The sequence below is a fragment of the Felis catus genome, chromosome F1 (assembly GCF_018350175.1).
Source record: "Felis catus isolate Fca126 chromosome F1, F.catus_Fca126_mat1.0, whole genome shotgun sequence".
NCBI lineage: Eukaryota > Metazoa > Chordata > Mammalia > Carnivora > Felidae > Felis > Felis catus.
In genome coordinates, this window is record NC_058384.1 from 40533854 (window position 1) to 40553413 (window position 19560).

At 49.3% G+C, this 19560-nt stretch overlaps 1 protein-coding gene across 2 annotated transcripts; it reads left to right on the forward strand.

Annotated features, from left to right (window-relative positions):
- Window positions 1-566: 566 nt before the first annotated feature.
- Window positions 567-19263, forward strand: RNPEP (arginyl aminopeptidase). Of its 2 annotated transcripts, none has more exons than XM_011290946.4 (11): window positions 567-1078; window positions 5172-5312; window positions 5629-5777; window positions 10274-10390; window positions 11088-11323; window positions 13927-14040; window positions 14932-15044; window positions 15224-15332; window positions 16490-16714; window positions 17523-17665; window positions 18661-19263. In XM_011290946.4, the coding sequence occupies exons 1-11, from the start codon at window positions 632-634 to the stop codon at window positions 18817-18819; spliced, it is 1953 nt and encodes a 650-aa protein (XP_011289248.2). In that variant the 5' UTR covers window positions 567-631; the 3' UTR covers window positions 18820-19263. The 2 variants fall into 2 exon arrangements, with proteins under 2 accessions (XP_011289248.2, XP_044904493.1); XM_045048558.1 differs by lacking the exon at window positions 18661-19263 and adding an exon at window positions 18173-18634 and having other exon boundaries at window positions 570-1078.
- The last annotated feature ends 297 nt before the right edge of the window (window positions 19264-19560 follow it).

The following is a 19560-nucleotide window of genomic DNA, read 5'->3' on the forward strand; positions in this document are numbered from 1 at the left end:
GATAGATGTGCTTGGGATCTCCTGGGATGAACCTTGATCTGGTGTGGAATTCTGTGTTTACCAAGTGTGTTTAGGCAAATTACCCCACTGAGTTCTCACAATTAACTTGTGAGATAGATATTACTCCTATCTTACAGGTGCAGAAAGGGGCTTACAGAGATTCACCTTTGTTGGCAGTGATTTGCCCAAGGTGACACACAATCCTAATAATTGGTCGAGCTCAGAGCTTGAGATCTTGGATCCAGGGCTCAATCTACATCCTGCTACCTTCCTGGGAGATTAGGAGAGTGAAACGTCAGCAGAGAAAGGTGTCGCCACTCGGACTACTGTAACATCGCAGTACGATGAATTTGGGCAAATGTGGACCAAATTATCCCACTGTACCTTTTCTCCAAAGTCCAGAGGTACCTCGTATAAAGCTGGAAGAGTGGAGCCTTGGTAAACAGGGGAGAGGTGGTGTGGTCAGGTCTCAGGTTTTCGGAGAGGGGCGTGACCCAGCCCTGGTCTCCCTGGGGGCGTGGCCCGAGGGGGCGTGGCCCGCAGCGGGGCAGGGCGCTCGAGGCGGGGCTTCCCGCCTCAGTAGACGGAACCGGCGGATTTCCCCGCGTTTGCTCCACGGTACGGTGGGGCCATGGCGAGCGACGGGCCTCCGAGCGGCTCCAGCGCGGCCCCGCGACCGCTGCACTCGGCGCAGGCCGTGGACGTGGCCTCGGCCTCCAATTTCCGGGCTTTCGAGATGCTGCACTTGCACCTGGACCTGCGGGCCGAGTTCGGGCCTCCGGGGCCGGGCCCGGGCAGCAGGAATTTGAGCGGCACCGCGGTCCTGGAGCTGCGCTGCCTGGTGCCCGAGGGCGCCACCGAGCTGCGGCTCGACTCGCACCCGTGCCTCGAGGTGACGGCGGCGTCGCTGCAGCGGCAGCGGCCCGACTCGAAGGAGCAGCCCGCGGAGCCCGTGCACTTCCGCACGCAGCCGTTCTCGCACTACGGCCAGGCCCTGTGCGTGGCCCTTCCGCAGCCCTTCCCGGCCGGCGAGCGCTTCCAGGTTCTCCTCACCTACCGCGTCGGGGAGGGACCCGGGGTGAGTTCGCCCCCTCACCCGGCCACTTCCTGCCCGCCCTTCCAGCCCTCCGAGCTGGCCGCCGGCCGGCACTCACCCCACCCCACCCCCAGGAGAAAGGAGAAGATGCTTCCGCCCTGGCGGAGAGGGGCCTCGGGGCACCCCTGGGCACGCCTCCCGCCCTGAGCTCCCCGCCTTCTTGCCAGGCTGCCCGCTTTCCTTCTTCTGGCTTCAGGCCAGCCTCCGTGCTGTGCCCCCTTCGTCCTTTCCACCCTTCCTGCCTCCCCTCCCTAGCGACTGTGGTGGCCTGTCTGCGTTGTTTCCCCCTCATCACGCTGGCGGGCTGCCATTTCTGCCTGCAGAGGAAACCTTAGCCGAGGCGGCTTTCTGGATAACGAGCTATTTATAAACCGAATTTAATGTTTCACGGGGCCTTGGGACCTAGGTGCCTGATAACGAGCTACCTAGTTTTTCCTTTATGGCAGCCCTGGACGATGCCGGCCCAGGAGCCCTGGATGCTGACTCAGCCCTTTGCCCTACGCGTTCTTGTAGTGCCCCAGGCTGAACTAATCCTGAACCCCCGTAGTTATTTAAGTTTTCTTTTGCCAAGTTCTAGATTTGATGAACGGAAGAATTTGAGTACGACCGAGAAATGGAATGAGGGTGTAGTAGGCCCTCTCGCTGTTGATGGGAGGACAAATATTGGTATGAAAGGATGGATGGTTCTGTGGCTTACATTTGTGAAAGTCAGAAGCTCCTTCACAGGGAGTTCTGAGGCTGTGGTTGCTAGTCATTCGTCAGGTGGGGTGGCTTGCAAGTTTCAGGGTAGGCTGCTGGCCTACAGACAGTTTACTTATCTAGCTAGCAGTTTCCTTTCACTCTTAGAGGCAGCTCAAAGGGCAGTTCTGTTTCCAGCTTCCGCTATTCAGGGAGTAAATGAACCTGGGGTAGAACTGGCTTAAAAAAGGAAAAGTCCAAAGCAATGCAAATTGACTTCCAAGGCAAAGGGAAAACTCTCCAAGGGTAACGGAATATCTGTAAATGTGTTTGGTTGCTGTGTTTGGTTGTTATATTCTAGTTTCTGGTTTGGGGCAGGAACTTGGAATTCAACAGGATAACTGGAAAAATTAAGCCCTCTCTGAAATTGCCTACTGAAAGTGGCACCTCGAAATGAACAAAAGGAGGGGTTCCCGGGTGACTCGGTTGAGCAGCCGACTCTTGATTTCTGCTCAGGTCATGTTCTCATGGGTTGGTGAAATGGAGCCCTGCTTCCTGCTCCGTGAGAAGAGAGCAGAGCCTGCTTGGGATTCTCTCCCTCTCTCTGTCCCTCCCCAATCTGGGGTGCTTGCACTTGCGCTCTCTCCCCCGCCCCCCCAAAATAAATAAGTGAACTTAAAAAAAAATCAAAACGAAATAGCTTTCATAGAGACAGAACAACAGAGACCCACACTTTACAAAGAACTGCCCTTTGCCCTGTAAAGGTCTGCATTAAAGGCACTTGTATGTATTCCTTCTCGTTGCCACCATCCCAAGTGAGGACTCTCAACTCACCTTAATCACTGTAGGTAGCAGCCTCTCCCTGACTTTAGACTCTTGAGACAAGTACAAGAGTACTTGTACTGCAGGCTTCTTCATTCTGTCTTCTGTGTCGTTCTAAACAAACAACAAAAAACCTCAACCAAAGATGATGAATAAGAAGTGACGGTGGGGATGACCAGTACTTATTAAGATGTGCCAGGGACTAGTCTATGAGTTTGACAGAAGTTAAATGCATTGTCTTTATGTAAGTGCCTAATACAGTGCCTGGAGACACCATATGTTAGCTCTTCCTGTCATCTCATTAAATTTCTTTCATTAATAGGATTAAAAAAGTTTAGATTAGCAAGACCAGTGAGCCGGTAGTAGAGTTTCCATATGGCCCTCCACACACAGTTTCCCCTCTTAGCATTTTGCAAGTATGATGCCTTTGTTACAATTAACGAACCGATACTGATAACTAAAGTTCGGAGTCTTTTTCAGATTTTCTTAGTTTTTGCTTAATATCTTTTTCTGTCCCAGGATCCCATCCAGAATACCACAGTATATTAGCTTTCATGTATCCTTGGGCTCCCCTTGGCTATGACAGTTTCTCAGACTTTCCTTGTTTTTGATGACCTTGACTGTTTTGAGGAGTCTTGGTCAGACATGTTGTAGGATGCTTCTCTATTGGAATTTGTCTGTTTTTCCCATGATCAGACTGTGGTTATTAAAAATTAAAAAAAGTAAAAGTTTATTTTTTACAGCAGTTTTAGGTTCAGAGCAACATTTAGTGGAATGTCACAAAAGTGAAGTGCTGTTTTCATCACATGATAATGAGAATCCATAATATCAACATGATCTCTGACTGTCTGGGGTGATCTCACTCACCTGGCTCAGGTAGTGCCACTTTCTCCAGTCCACAGAAATACCATGTGGTGTTTCTTTCTCCTTCTTTCCATCTGTACTATACTCTTTGGAAAGAGACTCATTAAAATCTTCACACACATAACACACAAATCTCAAAGAAAAAGTCAGCATCTCCATATGGCGTCCTTATGCCTCTTAAAAGTAGGTCTCAAATACCTGTGTTCAAAGCCTTTCAAAGTGCACCTGCCGAGGCATGCCGCCCACCCCTGTATCTGAAACCTACCACCAGCTCCCAGAGACCGTCCATCCGTGCCTTTCTTCATGTTCTATCCACCTGCTTGAGAATGTCTTCTCCTCTCCTTTCCAGCCATCTCAGTCCGACTCCCCTTTAAACCAGAAAGTTTTGCTTCCTGGATTTACCTAATCCTTTTCTAAATTCTAAACGGCACTTGGTGCTGACATATCCTCCCCCACCCCCCGGCCCCACAGTTAGATCTATGTGGTAAGTAAACTTTTTGCTGTAGGCAAAAATTGGGTTTGTAATAACCATTCAGATTTGCCCTTGGTTAAAGGCTAACAGAGAACAAATTAAGAATTGTATATAGCCAGGGTGCCTCACTGGCTCAGTGGGTGGAATGTGCGACTCTTGATCTCGGGGTTGTAAGTTTGAGCCCCACATTGGGTGTAGAGATTACTTAAACATCTAAAAAAAATTTCTTTAAAGAATTATGTATAGCCAATGCCTATAATGTAAAATACATTTATTCTGAAAGGGTAAGTTTTAGTTTCAGGAATAGAGAATTTAGTTTCAGGAATTTTTTTTTTTTTTTAGAAAATTTTTTTGTTTATTTATTTCGAGAGAGAAAATGTGAGTGGGAAGGGTCAGAGAGAAGGAGACAGAGAATCTCATGTAGGCTTGGTGCTGTCGGCACAGAACCCAACGCAGGGCTCGAACTCACAGACCATGAGATCATGACCTGAGCCGAAACCAAGAGTCAGCCGCTTAATGGACTGAACCACCCAGGCACCCCTGTTAATCGCAGACTCCTCCCACTTCACTTCTCCTTTTTGTGTGTTCTATCACAAGTTCAAATACAGCTGCTTCCTTATTTTTTTGTAATGTTATTAATTTCAAGAGGGGGAGAGAGAGAGAGGGAGAGAGCATGAGCAGGGGAGGGGCAGAGAGAGACAGACAGACAGACAGAAGCCAAAGCAGGCTCCAGGCTCCAAGCTGTCAGCATAGAGCCCGATGCGGGGCTCAAACCTACAAACCGTGAGACCATGACCTGAGCCAAAGTCGGACCCTTAACCGATTGAGCCACCAGGTGCCCCTGTTTTGTTTTTTTGATGAGAAACAACTACAGTGTGAAGGACTCCGAGGAGGAAGACAGTATGCCAGGGTCAGAGGTCATGTCTGGAATTCTTAACCATCTGAGCCACCCAGGTGCCCGAGGCCATTTCTAGAATTCTTGAGATGCCTGATGGGATACAGTGAGGAATAGACCCTTTGTGGTGTTTCTTCCGTGTGAAGCGGATGTCATACCTTGGCATGGATTCCAAGGTAGATTAAATTCACAGTAGGAGAGAACTTCACAGTTAGGGCCAAATTGCTGGCAGAAGGATTGTAAGGATTCCCTAAAAGTCTCCCATGCCAGCCAACTCCTTTTCCCTGGCTGGACTGAGCTCATGTAGGGGGTGTCAGTTTTGAAATGTTCTTTTATTCTCTTAGGTTTGCTGGCTGGCTCCTGAGCAGACAGCAGGAAAGAAGAAGCCTTTTGTCTATACCCAGGGCCAGGCTGTCCTAAACAGGGCCTTCTTCCCTTGCTTCGACACTCCTGCAGTGAAATGCAGATATTCAGCTCTTATTGAGGTAAGAGGGCTAAGGTTAAGTGTACTTGCCCTTGGGGTTGAAAATATAATTCCAGATCTGTGTGGCCACATTTCAGCTGGTAAATTGTTACGTCTGTCCAGTGGCCCCTCTGTAGAATTCCTTCATGTACAGAAGTTTTATTTGTGCTAAATCTCATCAGCTTAGCACAAGTTTAGTGTCTTGAAACCTTTGTGTTCCCCAAGATGGGCTCCAGGTCTTTGCTGTCACCATGCAGGTTGCCGGCCGTGCTGTCCTTTAAGCTAATCAAAAGGAGACTCTGTCCAGGTAAAATCTCCTAAGCTTTCTCTGTTGTCAGGTCCCAGATGGCTTCACAGCTGTGATGAGTGCTAACACCTGGGAGAAGAGAGGTCCAAATAAGTTCTTCTTCCAGATGTGTCAGCCCATCCCCTCCTATCTGATAGCTTTGGCCATCGGAGATCTGGTTTCGGCAGAAGTTGGACCCAGGTAGGAGACAAAGACCCCCACAGGCAAGGTTGGACTGACCTCGAGCCGAGGAGGCCTCTGACCAGTGGCCCCAGTGTGATGGTCTTTGGGACAGTCTCACATCCTCTCTGAATCCACAGCCTCTCTGCAGCCGAGAAGTGTGTGGTATGAATACAGCGGGAGGAAGTGCTCTTTTTGTCCCGTCCCTTCCTCCTTCCCTCCCTCCCTGCAGTTCTATAATCCTGCTGTCTAGAATGAGCTCATCAGTCCTACTGGCGGTAGCTGCTGTCCTGGGCCACCTCGTGGAGTACGGTTGGTGCTGAGACAGCAGTGTCAGATTGATCTTTATTAGTGTCTTTAAGTTCTGAGTTCCCTGCTAGCAATTGTATTTGCTTTGTAATCTTTGTACCAAATCTCCCCGTTTTCTCTAGCAGTCAATTCCTGGAAATATACAACGTTGATGTCATTGTTTCCCTCTGGAGAAGAAAGCGGAAGCTCCTTTTTTTGTCTGCTCCAGATGCATAAACCTGAACCCGTGGTGACAGAGAGACCTCCACGAAGTTAGAAGGGTTTCATGGAGATAAATAAGGATTTTGTAAGGTTTCCTGCGAAAAGAAACTTGCCCAGGAGTATAGGTTTTTCCCGGCCCTCATACGATCTGCCAGCACGGCGTAATCCTGATGTAAAATGTTAAAGGTTGGACGGTAAAGCTGTGGTGCGTTTCCTGCCTCCGTCGCTGTGGCTCCTTGCTCAGTTCTTGGAGGTGCTGGTGTCCTTGCCGGGATTGGTTACAGCCTCAGACTTTGTAGCTGGGCTCAGTCGTGAAATCTTAGTTCCTGGGTTTCAGAGAGACTGATGAATGGGATGCCATTGGCCTCTGCTTCAAGGACACACACTCAAAACAACACCGGTCTTGAAAGCCTAGGTGCTCTTTTTTCATGAAGGGCTGTGTTTCTGACAGATAGGGTAGTAGGTAACCAAAGGAATGTCAGCTTTGCATTGACAGGGAAATAGTTAAGTAAAGTAATGTCATTTTATTTTTATTATTTTTTTAATGCTTATTTATTTACTTATTTTGAGAGAGAGAGAGAGAGAGAAAGCAGGGGAGGGACAGAGGGAGAGGGAGAGAGAATCCCAAGCAGACTCTGCACTGTCAGCACAGAGCCCGACTCAAGGCTCCATCTCACGAACCGCAAGATCACGTCCTGAGCCAAAATCAAGAGTCAGTTGATGTCAGTTGACTGAACCTCTCAGGCGCCCCGTAAGGGAATGTCATTTTAGAGAATTTTCTCTTACTAGGGTTCCGTTAGTACGACTGTGAGCTGCTAATGAGAAATGAGGGAATGTATTCCAAACACACTGGAGAATGATGATTTTTTTTTTTTTTTTTGAGCCCTCTGTAATAAAATGACGATTGAGTACATCAATCCAGGGGATAGAATCTGTGTAACCGGTCGCGATGACTCATTCCTTCCCCTGTCAGGCAGTCGGGTAGCCAGTCAGGTAGTCGGTCTCTGCCCCACATCTGAGGCTCTTGTGTAGGTACGCAGGGTGGCAGGCTCTTCTGGCAAACTTTGTGACCAGTCCCCGTTAGCAGAGGAGGGAGATCCTGGTCAGAAGAGACAGTGGACATGGCCCAGTCGTCGCTTCTATGTATAATCTCTTCTGATCCTTCTATAACCTCACTGAGGGAGATATTATTGTCTCCATGTTCCCGATACGCAAACCGAGGCTTCAGGTAGAATTGCTTGTGCAGAGTCACATGCGTTTCCATTGCACATCCGGTGCTCGTTGTGCCAGACCACTGGTGATGAAATTCCAGCTTGACTGAGAACACTCCAGTGTCTTCTGACAGAAATCAGTGGACCGGTGGAAGTCTCTTGGATGTCCCCTACCCACCCTGACCTTCACCTTCTAGGCGCAGCACACGGGAGTAGCCTGGGTTTAAGGACTTTGCCAGTTGTGATATCCAAGCTGATCACAGAGCAATTCCTTGCAGATTTCTGACTCTCACGTCACCGTCTTTTCTCAACCTCGTGCCCTGTCACATCATTTTTGGCGACTTTTTTCTCCGCCTGGATTACCTGTCCAACACCCAGGGTTGAGGGTGGCTTCAGGGTTTCTCGAGCTCCTCTCTCCAGGGAGCCTTCTCCACCTGATTCAGGCCCCCGCACTCAAGGGCACACTACGGTGTAAGTCCTGGCCGTGGGCATTATCATGAGCTGTGCTGTGGCAGAAATTTTAAATACCTTCACCTCATTCGTTCTCTGACCCCACGCTCCTAACCTTCCAGCCCTGTGGTGGCCTCACTCCCACTGTATCTGCTTCTCAAGCTCCCAGAGGCCTTTCTTCCTGCAAGCTATACATTTCCACCCGGGCACCAGCCTCTTGTGACCTGGCCCATCTTCTCTCCGTGGCCCAGGTGTGGGGTTGATCATCTCCTACCAACATCCCAGGCTGCCTTGCGCGCTGTCCTGCTGCTGTAACTTCTAGCCCCGGCTCCGACCATCCCCTTGTCTCTTTCTTCTGTACCTGGGCGTCTGAGAGAAGTACACAGCTGTGCATACTGATTCTGCTACCCATTTCTGGTTTTTTGGTGAAAAGTTGGAATTAAAAGTTGAAATAGACGGGGCACCTGGGTGGCTCAGTTGGTTAAGCGTCTGACTTCGGCTCAGGTCATGATCTCATGGTTCGTGGGTTCGAGCCCCGTGTCAGGCTCTGGGCAGGCTCTGAGTCTGTTTCGGATTCTCTGTCTCCCTCTCTCTGCCCTTCCCCCGTTCATGCTCTGTCTCTCTCTCTCTCTCTCTCTTTCTCTCTCTTTCAAAAATAAGTAAACATTAAAAATTTTTTTAAGTTGAAATAGACATTTATGTGGTTTTCAAGGAAAATATAACAGATGTAGTCTTCAACTATAGATAGGCTTTCAATATTGCTCAGCAGACCTTTGATTTACCTTTCTGGCTCACTCTCCTGGAAGGAAGGAAGGAAGGAAGGAAGGAAGGAAGGAAGGAAGGAAGGAAGGAAGGGAGGGAGGGAGGAAGGGAGGAAGGGAGGAAGGGAAGGAGGGAGGGAGGGAGGGAGGGAGAAGGATTTAAAGGAAGACTTGTCTCTTCAGTTTTCCTATTCAGACACCCTACCCTCACTCCAAGCAATGATCTTGTCTCCTCCTTTATTGAGTATATTTAATTTGTCAGATATGGTCATGTCCACTTCCTGTTTTCCATGTCAAAAATCATCTTCATCTGCCTTCATTCGTCCCCTTTTTCCCCCTGGACTCTGAAGAGGGGTCCCTCCTTCTGTTTAAAGCCAAATCTCTTCATCTGAGCCATCATTGACTCAGCCCCTCCCCCAAATCCCATGGGGCCTTGCTTTATTGCTCTCCCCTTGCTCTTCAAATGGGTAGCCTCCCCGCCCCCCACTGGCTCTTTCCTTCTGACCCCTAACCATGTTCCTGTTTCCCCTAGTTCAAAAACAAAGCAAAAAACAAACTCATGGACTCCACACTCCCTTCTGGCACACTGTTTCTGCTTCCTTTCTTAGCCAAGTTTCTTAGAACAGTAGTGTATACACTCCCTCACCCCCCATTTACTGCCTGGACCCGTTGGAATCCAACACCTCTCGGGGTCACACTGCAGAAACTCCTGTAGTAAGAGAGGCCACTGGCCTCAACATGTACCGCACATTGGCTGCTCTTCAGTGCTTGTCTTGATGTTCTCTTTTTCTTTTGCCTCTGTTGACCCTCCTCTGGCCTCCATGACACAATTCTGTCCTGGTTCCGGGACCTCCTGGTTCGCCCCTTATGATCTCCTTTGTGGGCTCTTCTCTGCCCAACCCCACGTGTGCTGGTGTCACCCAAGATTCTGGTTTTGACCCATTATCCTACATACGTCACTTAGGGATACTCACTGTCGTAATTTAAGTATTTTCTGGGTACTGCAGCTAGAGCGATCCGTCAAGACTCAATCCGATAATACCACTTACTGGTGTAAAATGCTCTCATGGGGGCGCCTCATGGGTGGCTCGGTCAGTTAAGGGTCCAACTTGGGCTCAGGTCACAATCTCATGGTTCATGAGTTCAAGCCCCGCTCTGGGTCTCCGGAAAGTGGGGGAAAGGAAACCAACATTTAGTACATGAGGCATTGTATAAGGGGTTTTTATATGCTGTCTTTATTTCATTTTTACCACTCGTTTTCCAGATGAGGAAACAGGCTCAGAGAAGTCAGTGACTTTTGCAAGGTCACATTCAGTGTTGGACACGTAAAATTGTAGCAGTGTGAGTTTGAGCCTGTTGCACACGGGAGGCTGCTGCCTCCATAGTGCTCTGTCGCGATCTCATTTATCCGTCCCTTGGACCCATGCAGGTGATTTGACCTTGCATCTCCTGTCTCTGCGGCCACATTGTCACATTCCTTTGGCTCCAGTAGAAGACTGCCAGTTTTCTACAGGTACTTTCGGGATCGGGTCTCCACAATAGGTCTCCAAACACCATTCTTCTTTTTCTGTGCTTTTGTCTTTAGGAGCCGGGTGTGGGCTGAGCCCTGCCTGATCAAGGCTGCCAAGGAGGAGTACAACGGGGTGGTAGAAGATTTTCTGGCAACAGGAGAGAAACTTTTCGGACCCTACGTTTGGGGAAGGTGCGGTATCACATCGACTCTGATGTCTTTTGTTAAACTTGAGTCCCTGGTTTCCCCCTCTCTTACTGCTGGTGCTGCCTCTTCTCCCTCTGGTTCCTAGAGCAGAGTTCCCCAATCCAGAAGTAAAGGAAAGGAGGGAAAGAATGAGGAAGGGATAAGCCAGGCCTTGTTCATTAGTGCTGAGGAGGGGACCCTGACAGAAAGGGTTATTGAAGGGACCAAAATGTGCCTTCCAGCCGCTAAGCGTGGAGATCAGGAAACACTGTCAGGGGACCTTTGTCGACTTACTTTCCTGGCTGCTAAAAGCAGCCACATACTCTCATTTTTCCCTTTGACATCTCCAGACTTCAGCCTCCTCAGATAAAAGGCTCTGTTAGGTCTTTGTGACCCCAAGTGGGCCACCGGTGAGCTAACTGTTGATAGAGCTGACCATATGCCCATCCCCTGGTGCGAAGGAGAATGGAGAGCAAGTCTCAGAGAGGCGCCTCCACGAGAGCAAAACCTGGGGAAAGGGAAGTCCCAGCGAGCTGGCCGGGGGACTGAGGAGCCTGGGCGTCATCTCAGCACGGCGCCCGGTGTTGAACACCGCCTGTTCAGTGGCTGCATCTCTCAGGACTGAGGGTCGGGGCTGGGGAGGCGAGGCAGGGTCAGCCCTGGGGAGCCGAGGCCTGTCTGTGACCTCCCGTTTTCTCGGCAGGTATGACCTGCTCTTCATGCCCCCATCCTTTCCATTTGGAGGAATGGAGAACCCTTGTCTGACCTTTGTCACCCCCTGCCTGCTAGCAGGGGACCGCTCCTTGGCTGATGTCATCATCCATGAGATCTCCCACAGTTGGTTTGGGAACCTGGTCACCAATGCCAACTGGGGTGAATTCTGGCTCAATGAAGGTTTCACCATGTATGCCCAGAGGAGGATCTCTACTGTCCTCTTTGGTAAGCCAGCCCTCAGGTCCCCTCCTTCTCCTAGGGGCCCTGTTCCCCAGTTCCTTAGCCAGTGAGGCCAATGTGGTCTCCTTTGAAGTTTCGGGACACAAGCAGGCGTGAAGGGAGGAGCATTAGTGCAGAAAGTTCTGGTGAGAGGCCATGGAGGGCCAACTCTAGACAAACGTTCCTTCTAAGCGCTTGATCTCTACTTCGTTCCATGTCGTTAAGTTAGCAGGCTTAGGGGAAGGGAATCTCACAAATTGCGTGTTGACTGATAGGGGACCTAACAGCGAAAGGACCCCCTCATCAAAGCTGAGGACACACTTGATGCTATGTTCTCCCAACAGCCGGGCAGCCGCTGGGTAGAGTTGCCCAGGGCTGTTCACCCAGATAGCTAGTTAATTTTATGAATGAATCAGGGGCGTCTGGCTGCCTCAATCGGTAGAGCATGCAACTGTTGATCTTGGGGTTGTGTGTTTGAGCCCCACGTTTGGTGTAGAGATTACTGTAAAATATTAAAAATAAATAAAAAATAAGACCATTATAATGATACCTTCTATTGAACACTTACATACCAGCTTTGTCCTAGTCATCTTATTAAAAATAATACATCATTTAAGGGGCACCTGGGGGGCTCAGGTGGCTAAGCGTCTGACTTTGGCTCAGGTCATGATCTCGCACTTTGTGGGTTTGAGCCCTATGTTGGGCTCTGTGCTGACAGCTCAGAGCCTGGAGCCTGCTTCAGATTCTGTGTCTCCCTCTCTCTCTGTCCCTCCCCTGCTCACTCTCTGTCTGTCTCTCTCAAAAATAAATAAACATTAAAAAAATTTAAAACAAATACATCACTTAACAATTTTACCGTAGCCTGGTAAAAGAGATATTATTTTCATTTTATATATGAGTCCACTGTGACTCAAAAAGTATAAGAAATGTGCCCAAGCCACTTAGCAGCCGAGGACAGAACCCCAAATTGAGCCCAGGTGGGCTTTTAAAATCTTTTCTCAACGTTGTCTCATTATTGAAAACCTGCTATAGATCAGATACTATAAAAAAAATAATGTTTATTATTTCTGTCATCAAAATCTCTTTTGATGTACATGGGAAAACACATACAATGCATTTATCCATAATCTCACTGTTCAGAGAGAATGTAATATATCCTTTCAAACATTTTTCTATGCGTGTGTGTGAATCATCAGACCTTAAAACTGCCTTTTTTTTTTAACTTAATAAAGTTAAACATTTTCCCAAGTCATTAAATTTTCTATAGCTGCGTGGTATGGCCATTTCTTAATTTATTCAATCAGTCTCCAATATTTTCCGTTTTCCTAATGAAAGAATAGTTTGACAAATACTTTTATATCGAAATGTTCACACATGTCTCAGATGGTCTCAACAAAGATAGATTCCTAGAGACATAATTTCTGGATCTGAACATTTTAAAGGCTTTTTAGCACACATTGTCCATTGCCTCCCAGAAAGTTTGTGCAGATCTACACTTTCATCCAGAGTATGTAGAGCAAAAGCCTATGTGTGAATATCTTAATCAGCCGCTAAGAATCCTGCTACCAAATACTATTATCCAGCCACACAGATGAAGAAATTGAGGCTCAGAGAGATTAAATACCTTGCCCAGAGTCAGAACACCTTGTGAGTGGCAGAAGTGGCTGGTTCAAAACCTGGTCCCCTTCCCCTCAACCATTCCCTTAGTCCTTTTTAGAACCAGAGGAGATGTAGAGACCCTTAGAAAAATTATGGGTGACCGTTTGTCTTGTCTGGCAGGAACGGTCAAATGAATATATAATCTTTCTATTTTTATTTTTTTTAGTGGCTCACATCTTTTTTTATTTTTAAGTTTATTTCAGAGAGAGGGAGAGAGAGAGAGAGTGGGGGGGGGGGCAGAGAGGGAGAGAGAGAGAAAGAGAGAGAATCCCAAGCAAGTTCCACGCTTAGTGTAGAGCCCAACACAGGGCTCGATCTCACAACCATGAGATCCTGACCTGAGTCAGTATCAAGAGTTGGACCCTTAACCGACTGAGCCACTCAGAACCCCCTATAATCTGCTCTTTTTAAAAAATTTTATTTATTTTTGAGTGTGAGCAGGGGAGGGGCAGAAAGAGAGGGGGACAGAGGATTGAAAGTGGGCTCCATGTGGACGGCAGAGAGCCTGACACGGGGCTCGAACCCACGAACTGTGAGATCACGACCTGAGGAAGTCAGACGCTTAACCGACTGAGCCATCCAAGCGTCCCCTCTATAATCTGTTTTTATAGAAAATCAAATTAATATCTCTAAAAATAAAAATCTATTGATAAGGAAAGGTAACAGGAAAAGGCATGAGATTCCCTCATCGTTGTGTGCGGGTGAGACTGACAGCCTGAGCTTAACCAACTGCTTTCTTAGGCCAGAGCAACAGGGAGCTAGGAGCTGAGTCAGGTTCTCTGTCATTGACCCTTCTTGCCCTGGGATCCCCAGGAGGGTAAAGATACTAAGCCTCAGTTATCTGTCATTGTTCTGTGGCCACAAGGGGGCAGCAACCGTCCTCTGTCCAGAAAGTAAACTTGGACGTGATGTTACACTTTGTAGAGACCTAGGGTTTCTTTTTGTCCTAGGCTCTGCTTACACCTGCTTAGAAGCTGCAACCGGGCGGGCTCTGCTTCGACAGCACATGGACATCACTGGCGAGGAAAACCCACTCAACAAGCTCCGAGTGAAGATTGAACCAGGTCCAGGAGGCTCCTCTGTCTGACTCTCCCCTCCCCTAAATTGGGCTTGGAGCCCCAAATTATTTTGAACCTCATATTGATCAGTGCACACCTTGAATACTCTCCTTGGGAAGGAAGAGCCCTCCAGAGCTCTTTGTAGCTGTTCCCTGGCCTCTAGACAGACTCAACCCAAGCCATTCCAGCCAGATGGGAGTTCTTTCCAGTTTTGTGCAGTTTTTAATGACTATACCATTGCTGTCCATTTGTGCAGGCCCATACCCTTCTTCTTCTATCAAGTCAGACCTGTGGTTTTGTAGATTAAGTGTTAGCCTTATTTTATGGAGGATATGAGTGAGCACCCAACAAGTCAAATGACTTGTCCAAGGTCATGTGTTCTTTTCTAACGTTTTTCCTTAGTCCCCTGTGTGACTAATCTAAAACTTTTTCGTGCAATTTAAGCTCACGTTCCTTGATGCCAATGACCATGAAAATGAACTTCTTGTAGACTGGTAATTAGTTTATTTTGGTCTAGAACATTCATGGAAACAACCAGTTGTTCTGGGAGGGGAGGTTGTGCATGTAGGTGGTGACCAATAGAAAAGGCACTGAGCCCTGTGCTCAGTCCTAAGACTCAATGGAACCCAATGGAGCAAAGCAATCCCAGGAAAAAGGAAATTTGTCAATTCCCCTGCAAGGTTGCTTCTTTGTCCTCTTATTATGTCCATAATTCGTGACCCTTTAAGATCAACTTTGAAGTGGTTTGAGAGAGGCTAAGATGGATCTGGAAACATTCCTGGCCTTGCTGAACCTGGGGAAGCTGAATTCTGATCTCTTCCATAACTACTCTCTGACTCTGGAGCTGGAGAAGAACAATGAAGGCGACAGGTTACAAGTGTCTGCTTTCTCTGCTAGGTGTGGACCCAGATGATACCTACAACGAGACCCCCTATGAGAAAGGCTTCTGCTTTGTCTCATACCTGGCCCACTTGGTGGGTGATCAGGATGAGTTTGACAATTTTCTCAAGGTATAGTCAACTCAGAGAGGAGGGGTGAAAGGAGAACGCGCAGAGAAACCAGCTGGGCCAGAGGACGGGGGTAGAGGCAGGGGCTGAAGGGACAAGGGGTTGGAGGAGAATCCAAGGAACAGAGGGACTCTGCTCCCCCGGGGATCCAGAAGGACTGAAAAGTACCTCCCTCCCTGCAGGCCTATGTTAATGAATTCAAATTCCAAAGTATCTTAGCTGATGACTTTCTAGAATTCTACTTGGAATACTTCCCTGAGCTGAAGAAGAAGAGAGTGGATTCCATTCCAGGTGAGCAGAGGAGCCGGCCTACAGGCTTCTAGAAGACAGTAGAGAATTACGGCTAATTCACTTCTGGGAAGACTAAGCTGGGGCAGGAAAACGAACTGGAGTCACGTAGCAAGTGGCAAACAGCCTTGTCCCACGAGAATGACTTTCTGCTCCTCTTGGCCTCATTTTCTCCACTTTGTCTCTTCAGCCTCTCTTCTCTGTCCTCATTTTCCTCACATCTGCACACACTCAACCAAACCCCCAACTCTGCCCCAGAGAGTTGCCACGGCCCAGGCCGTGACCTAGGGCATTGGTCCTGGCAGCAGCCCCGCCTTGTGAGTGTGGAATCCCCTCGTTCAGCCTTCCGAGTGAAGGAAAATCCCAGTGGCAGCCCTGATTTCAGCTGGGGAGGCACTGCTTCCTAAGAGAGAGTAGACGGTGGCCTGTCACAGATGAGGCAACCCACTTCATGCTGTGCCGACCCTGAGTCTGTCCATCATCGGGCTGGCAAAGTCAGCTCCCTGCTGACAGCCGGGACTGGTCAGGCCTGGAGCACCTACTCTCTGCTTGGAGGCCCACACTTCAAGGTCATGAGACTCTGTGGCTAACGAAAGTTAATAATTACTGAGTGCTTACTATGCACCAGGCAGGATGCTAAACTCGTAATGCATATTTGCTTATTTAATCCTCACCACTGCCAACTAAGGGCCTCCTACCCTGCCTTTTATCATTTTACAGATAAAAGGCACAGAGAGGTGAAGTTACATGCCCATGGCCTCCCAGCTAGTTAATGGCAGAGCAGAGCAGAGATAGGAGCCCAGGCAGCCCGGTCTTAGAGCCCAGGATGTTCTGCACCAAGCTGTTCAGGTCATCTGAAGGAGAACGTGAACTTGATTGACATTAGGAAAGCATTCATCCACTTGGTTCTGACAGCAGTGTTTATTTGGAGCAAAAAACACTGTCACAGTAGAAAGGGGGGCAGTCTAGTCTGACTGTAACAGTCTAGGTCTCAGTATAAGTGGACCTGACTGAAGCAGGTGGTTGCGTGGGGTAGTGATATTAAGCGTTAGGGATGGATGGAGGCAGACAGGAGCTTGAGGTCTCGGTGTTGCTGGAGCAAATTGACCTCGATGCTACCAGAGCATTCCGACAGTACCTTCTCTCCTTCTACCAAACAGGTTTTGAGTTTGACCGGTGGTTGAACACCCCTGGCTGGCCCCCCTACCTCCCTGACCTCTCCCCTGGGGACTCGCTTATGAAGCCTGCTGAAGAGCTGGCCCAGCTGTGGGTGACCAAGGAGCTGGACATGAAGGCCATTGAAGCTGTGGCCATTTCTACCTGGAAGACCTACCAGCTGGTTTACTTCCTAGATAAGATCCTCCAGAAATCCCCTCTCCCTCCCGGTAAGAAAGCGGGTAAATCCAGGTTCCTTGTGTACAGAGCTTTATATCAGAAGCTAGAGGGAGACTGGGAGGGAAGCCCTTGCAATGCCTACCCCTAGGCCATTGCCAGGTGTTAGCAGGTGGATGCAAGCACTTCACAAGAAACACGTCAACAGATGATGTAAGTCATACATGCAAATGCCCTGGGGAACAGAATAATAAAGCCTAGCATTCGCTGAGCCCTCTGGGTCAGCAGGTAATTCTTTTAAACTGTATGTCTGAGGTCATTGAGTCCTCCTAACTACTCTGTGCCTAGCTGCTGTGATTGTAACCCCCAGGTGATGGAGAATGAACTTGAGCACAATTAGGTCACATGGCCCATAAACGCTGGGGCTGGGATTTGGAAGCTGTCAACCACTAATGCTAAGTTGCTGCTCAGCCAGAAATAGCAGTCACCCAGGGGTGTTGTAAAGAGAAAAAGTGAACACCGGACTAACTTTTCGCTGGTGGTGGTGGTGGGAGGAAAAATGGGACACAGGGTATTTGAGGAGGATACCTGTGCTTTACTCCTGGAGGGCAAACGGAAGACGGCAGAAAGTGTGTAATTTGATGGAAGAGCCTTAGAAATTAAGGTAAATTCGGAAATAGGACATTACCCTTTCAGAGCAGAAGATGACCAGAATGAGCATAAAAGGGGTGGGTGGGAACCTCCTTGACGTCATTCCCGGAGCCCCCGGAGTGCCTATGGACAGACTGCTGAGACTGGAGTTTGGCCTCTGGCTCGTGGCTCTGATGAAACAGCCGTTAAAAACCCATTTCCTCTTTTCAGGGAATGTGAAGAAACTGGGAGAGACTTACCCAAAGATCTCCAACTCCCAGAATGCGGAGCTCCGGCTCCGATGGGGCCAGATCGTCATTAAGAATGACCACCAGGAGGATTTCTGGAAAGTGAAGGAATTCCTGCAGAGCCAGGTGGGTGAGCCCCACCTCCTTGTCCCCCTCAAGGCACGCGGTGGGCCGCTCAGCCTTATTGGCAGTAGTCCTGCAGGTAGAGCCTCACTCTCTGCCCTTCTCTGGAGCAGAGGAGGGAGGGAGGGCGGGAGGGAAAGGACCTCGGGAGGACCCTGATCAGCAGTCTCCCTCCTGAGTGTGGCTGGTGGAGGTGTTGCCTGGGGAAGAAGCCTCCAGGGTTGGGGAGCCTTTTCCAGATCCCCCGGTAAAAGCCAGTCAGAGCTACCCCCCACCTGGGAACAAAGGTAAAGCGGGACTGGAGGGCCGGTCTTGCGGGGAGGGGCCCAAGGACCAGAGAGACAGCAAAGGGTGAGATCATAGGTTCCTGCTTCCTGGGGGGAAGCTCGTGACCTGGGAGGGCTCAGGCGGCAGCAGGAGCCTGCCCTGCTGGGCGAGGTGGGGCTGGGTAGGAAGTGGCGCCCTGATGCCTACATCTGTTTGCGACGGGAGCTCCATACCTGTCTGCAGGTGTTCTGAGCCCTCGGAGGGCTTCTCCGAGCCTCTGGAGTTGAGGAACTTTGTGATGTGGCAATCTCACGTTGATGTGGATTTGACTTGTGGGTTTTCTTGCACTTGACTGCAGTTGGGCCTCACGTGGCCCTCAGTTTTACGTGCTGCACCCTTTGCTACCGGCTCTTAGCTTGGCGTCTAAGCACTTACAGCCTCCTAGGTTCGGAGCCCCATTGTGCCTGCCCTCCTCATTTGCTCTGTTGAGTGTAGACGCCCCTGTGCTGTCATGGACTGTGAAGACCTAAGATCTACCCACGTGGATCTTTGGCCCCCAAGAAGATGCCAGAATAAGAGCACACCTGCCAGGACACTCCTCATTCCAACACTGATACCCACATCCCTGTTGGCACCTGATGAGGCGTGCCGCTAGAGCGGGGCCGGGGGCCGTGCAGACGCACGCACGGAGCAGCCTGCTTAGGCCACGCGTGTGCGTGTGTTTCTTGCAGGGGAAACAGAAGTACACTCTTCCGCTGTACCACGCGATGATGGGTGGCAGCGAGGTGGCCCAGACCCTTGCCAAGGAGACCTTCAAGGCCACCGCCCCCCAACTCCACAGCAACGTTGTCAACTACGTCCAGCAGATCGTGGCGCCCAAGGGCAGTTAGAAGCTCGTGGGCATGGCCTCTGCCTCTTCAGACTTCGCAGGCTTTCAGAATACTGTTCCCAAATTCCAGTTCTCCAGTCAAATTCCTGAAGTTTACACACCCTCGGAAAAATCTGTTCTCTGGCTTGGGGGCTGCGACTCTTGGGCCTCTGCTTTGGTGGGAACTTCTCTGGACCGGCAAGTCCTGAGACCAGAGAACCTTCCACAGCTCTCTAGTGCAGGCTGCCGGCTGTGGTGACGGCAGGCAATTTTCTCCCCCTCCCCACTCTCTGGGAAGAGCAGAGAGGATTTTCTGGTCCTTTCTCTTCCCTTCTCTTCCCTCTCCTTTTCTTTCCTTTCCTTTTCTGATTCTTGAAGTACTGTGCAAAGGGCTGCATTCTGGGAATTCTTTTTTTTTTTTTCCAGGTTTAATCTTTATTTTAATAAATATTTTTAAGTGAAAAGTGTTTGAGTCAGAGTTACAACCTGAGTGATTGAAATTTCTGCTTCCATGCACGCCCTCTGTGGGCAAGTAGTCTGAGCAGGTCACTGGGGACCCCCCCAGAAGCTGACAGCACTTTCCTGCCCGTAGGGAACCCCCAGGGTCAGGAGGTAGGGGTCCCACACACACAGAGATGAAAACATACACAGCGGTATGGCTGAAGCACACCTGTAGCAAATGAACTTCATTCCAGTTCTCTCTAAGGCAGCTAAATTCTCTACCCATGGCGCCATTCCTGTCCATCCATTCCATTGCTTAAAA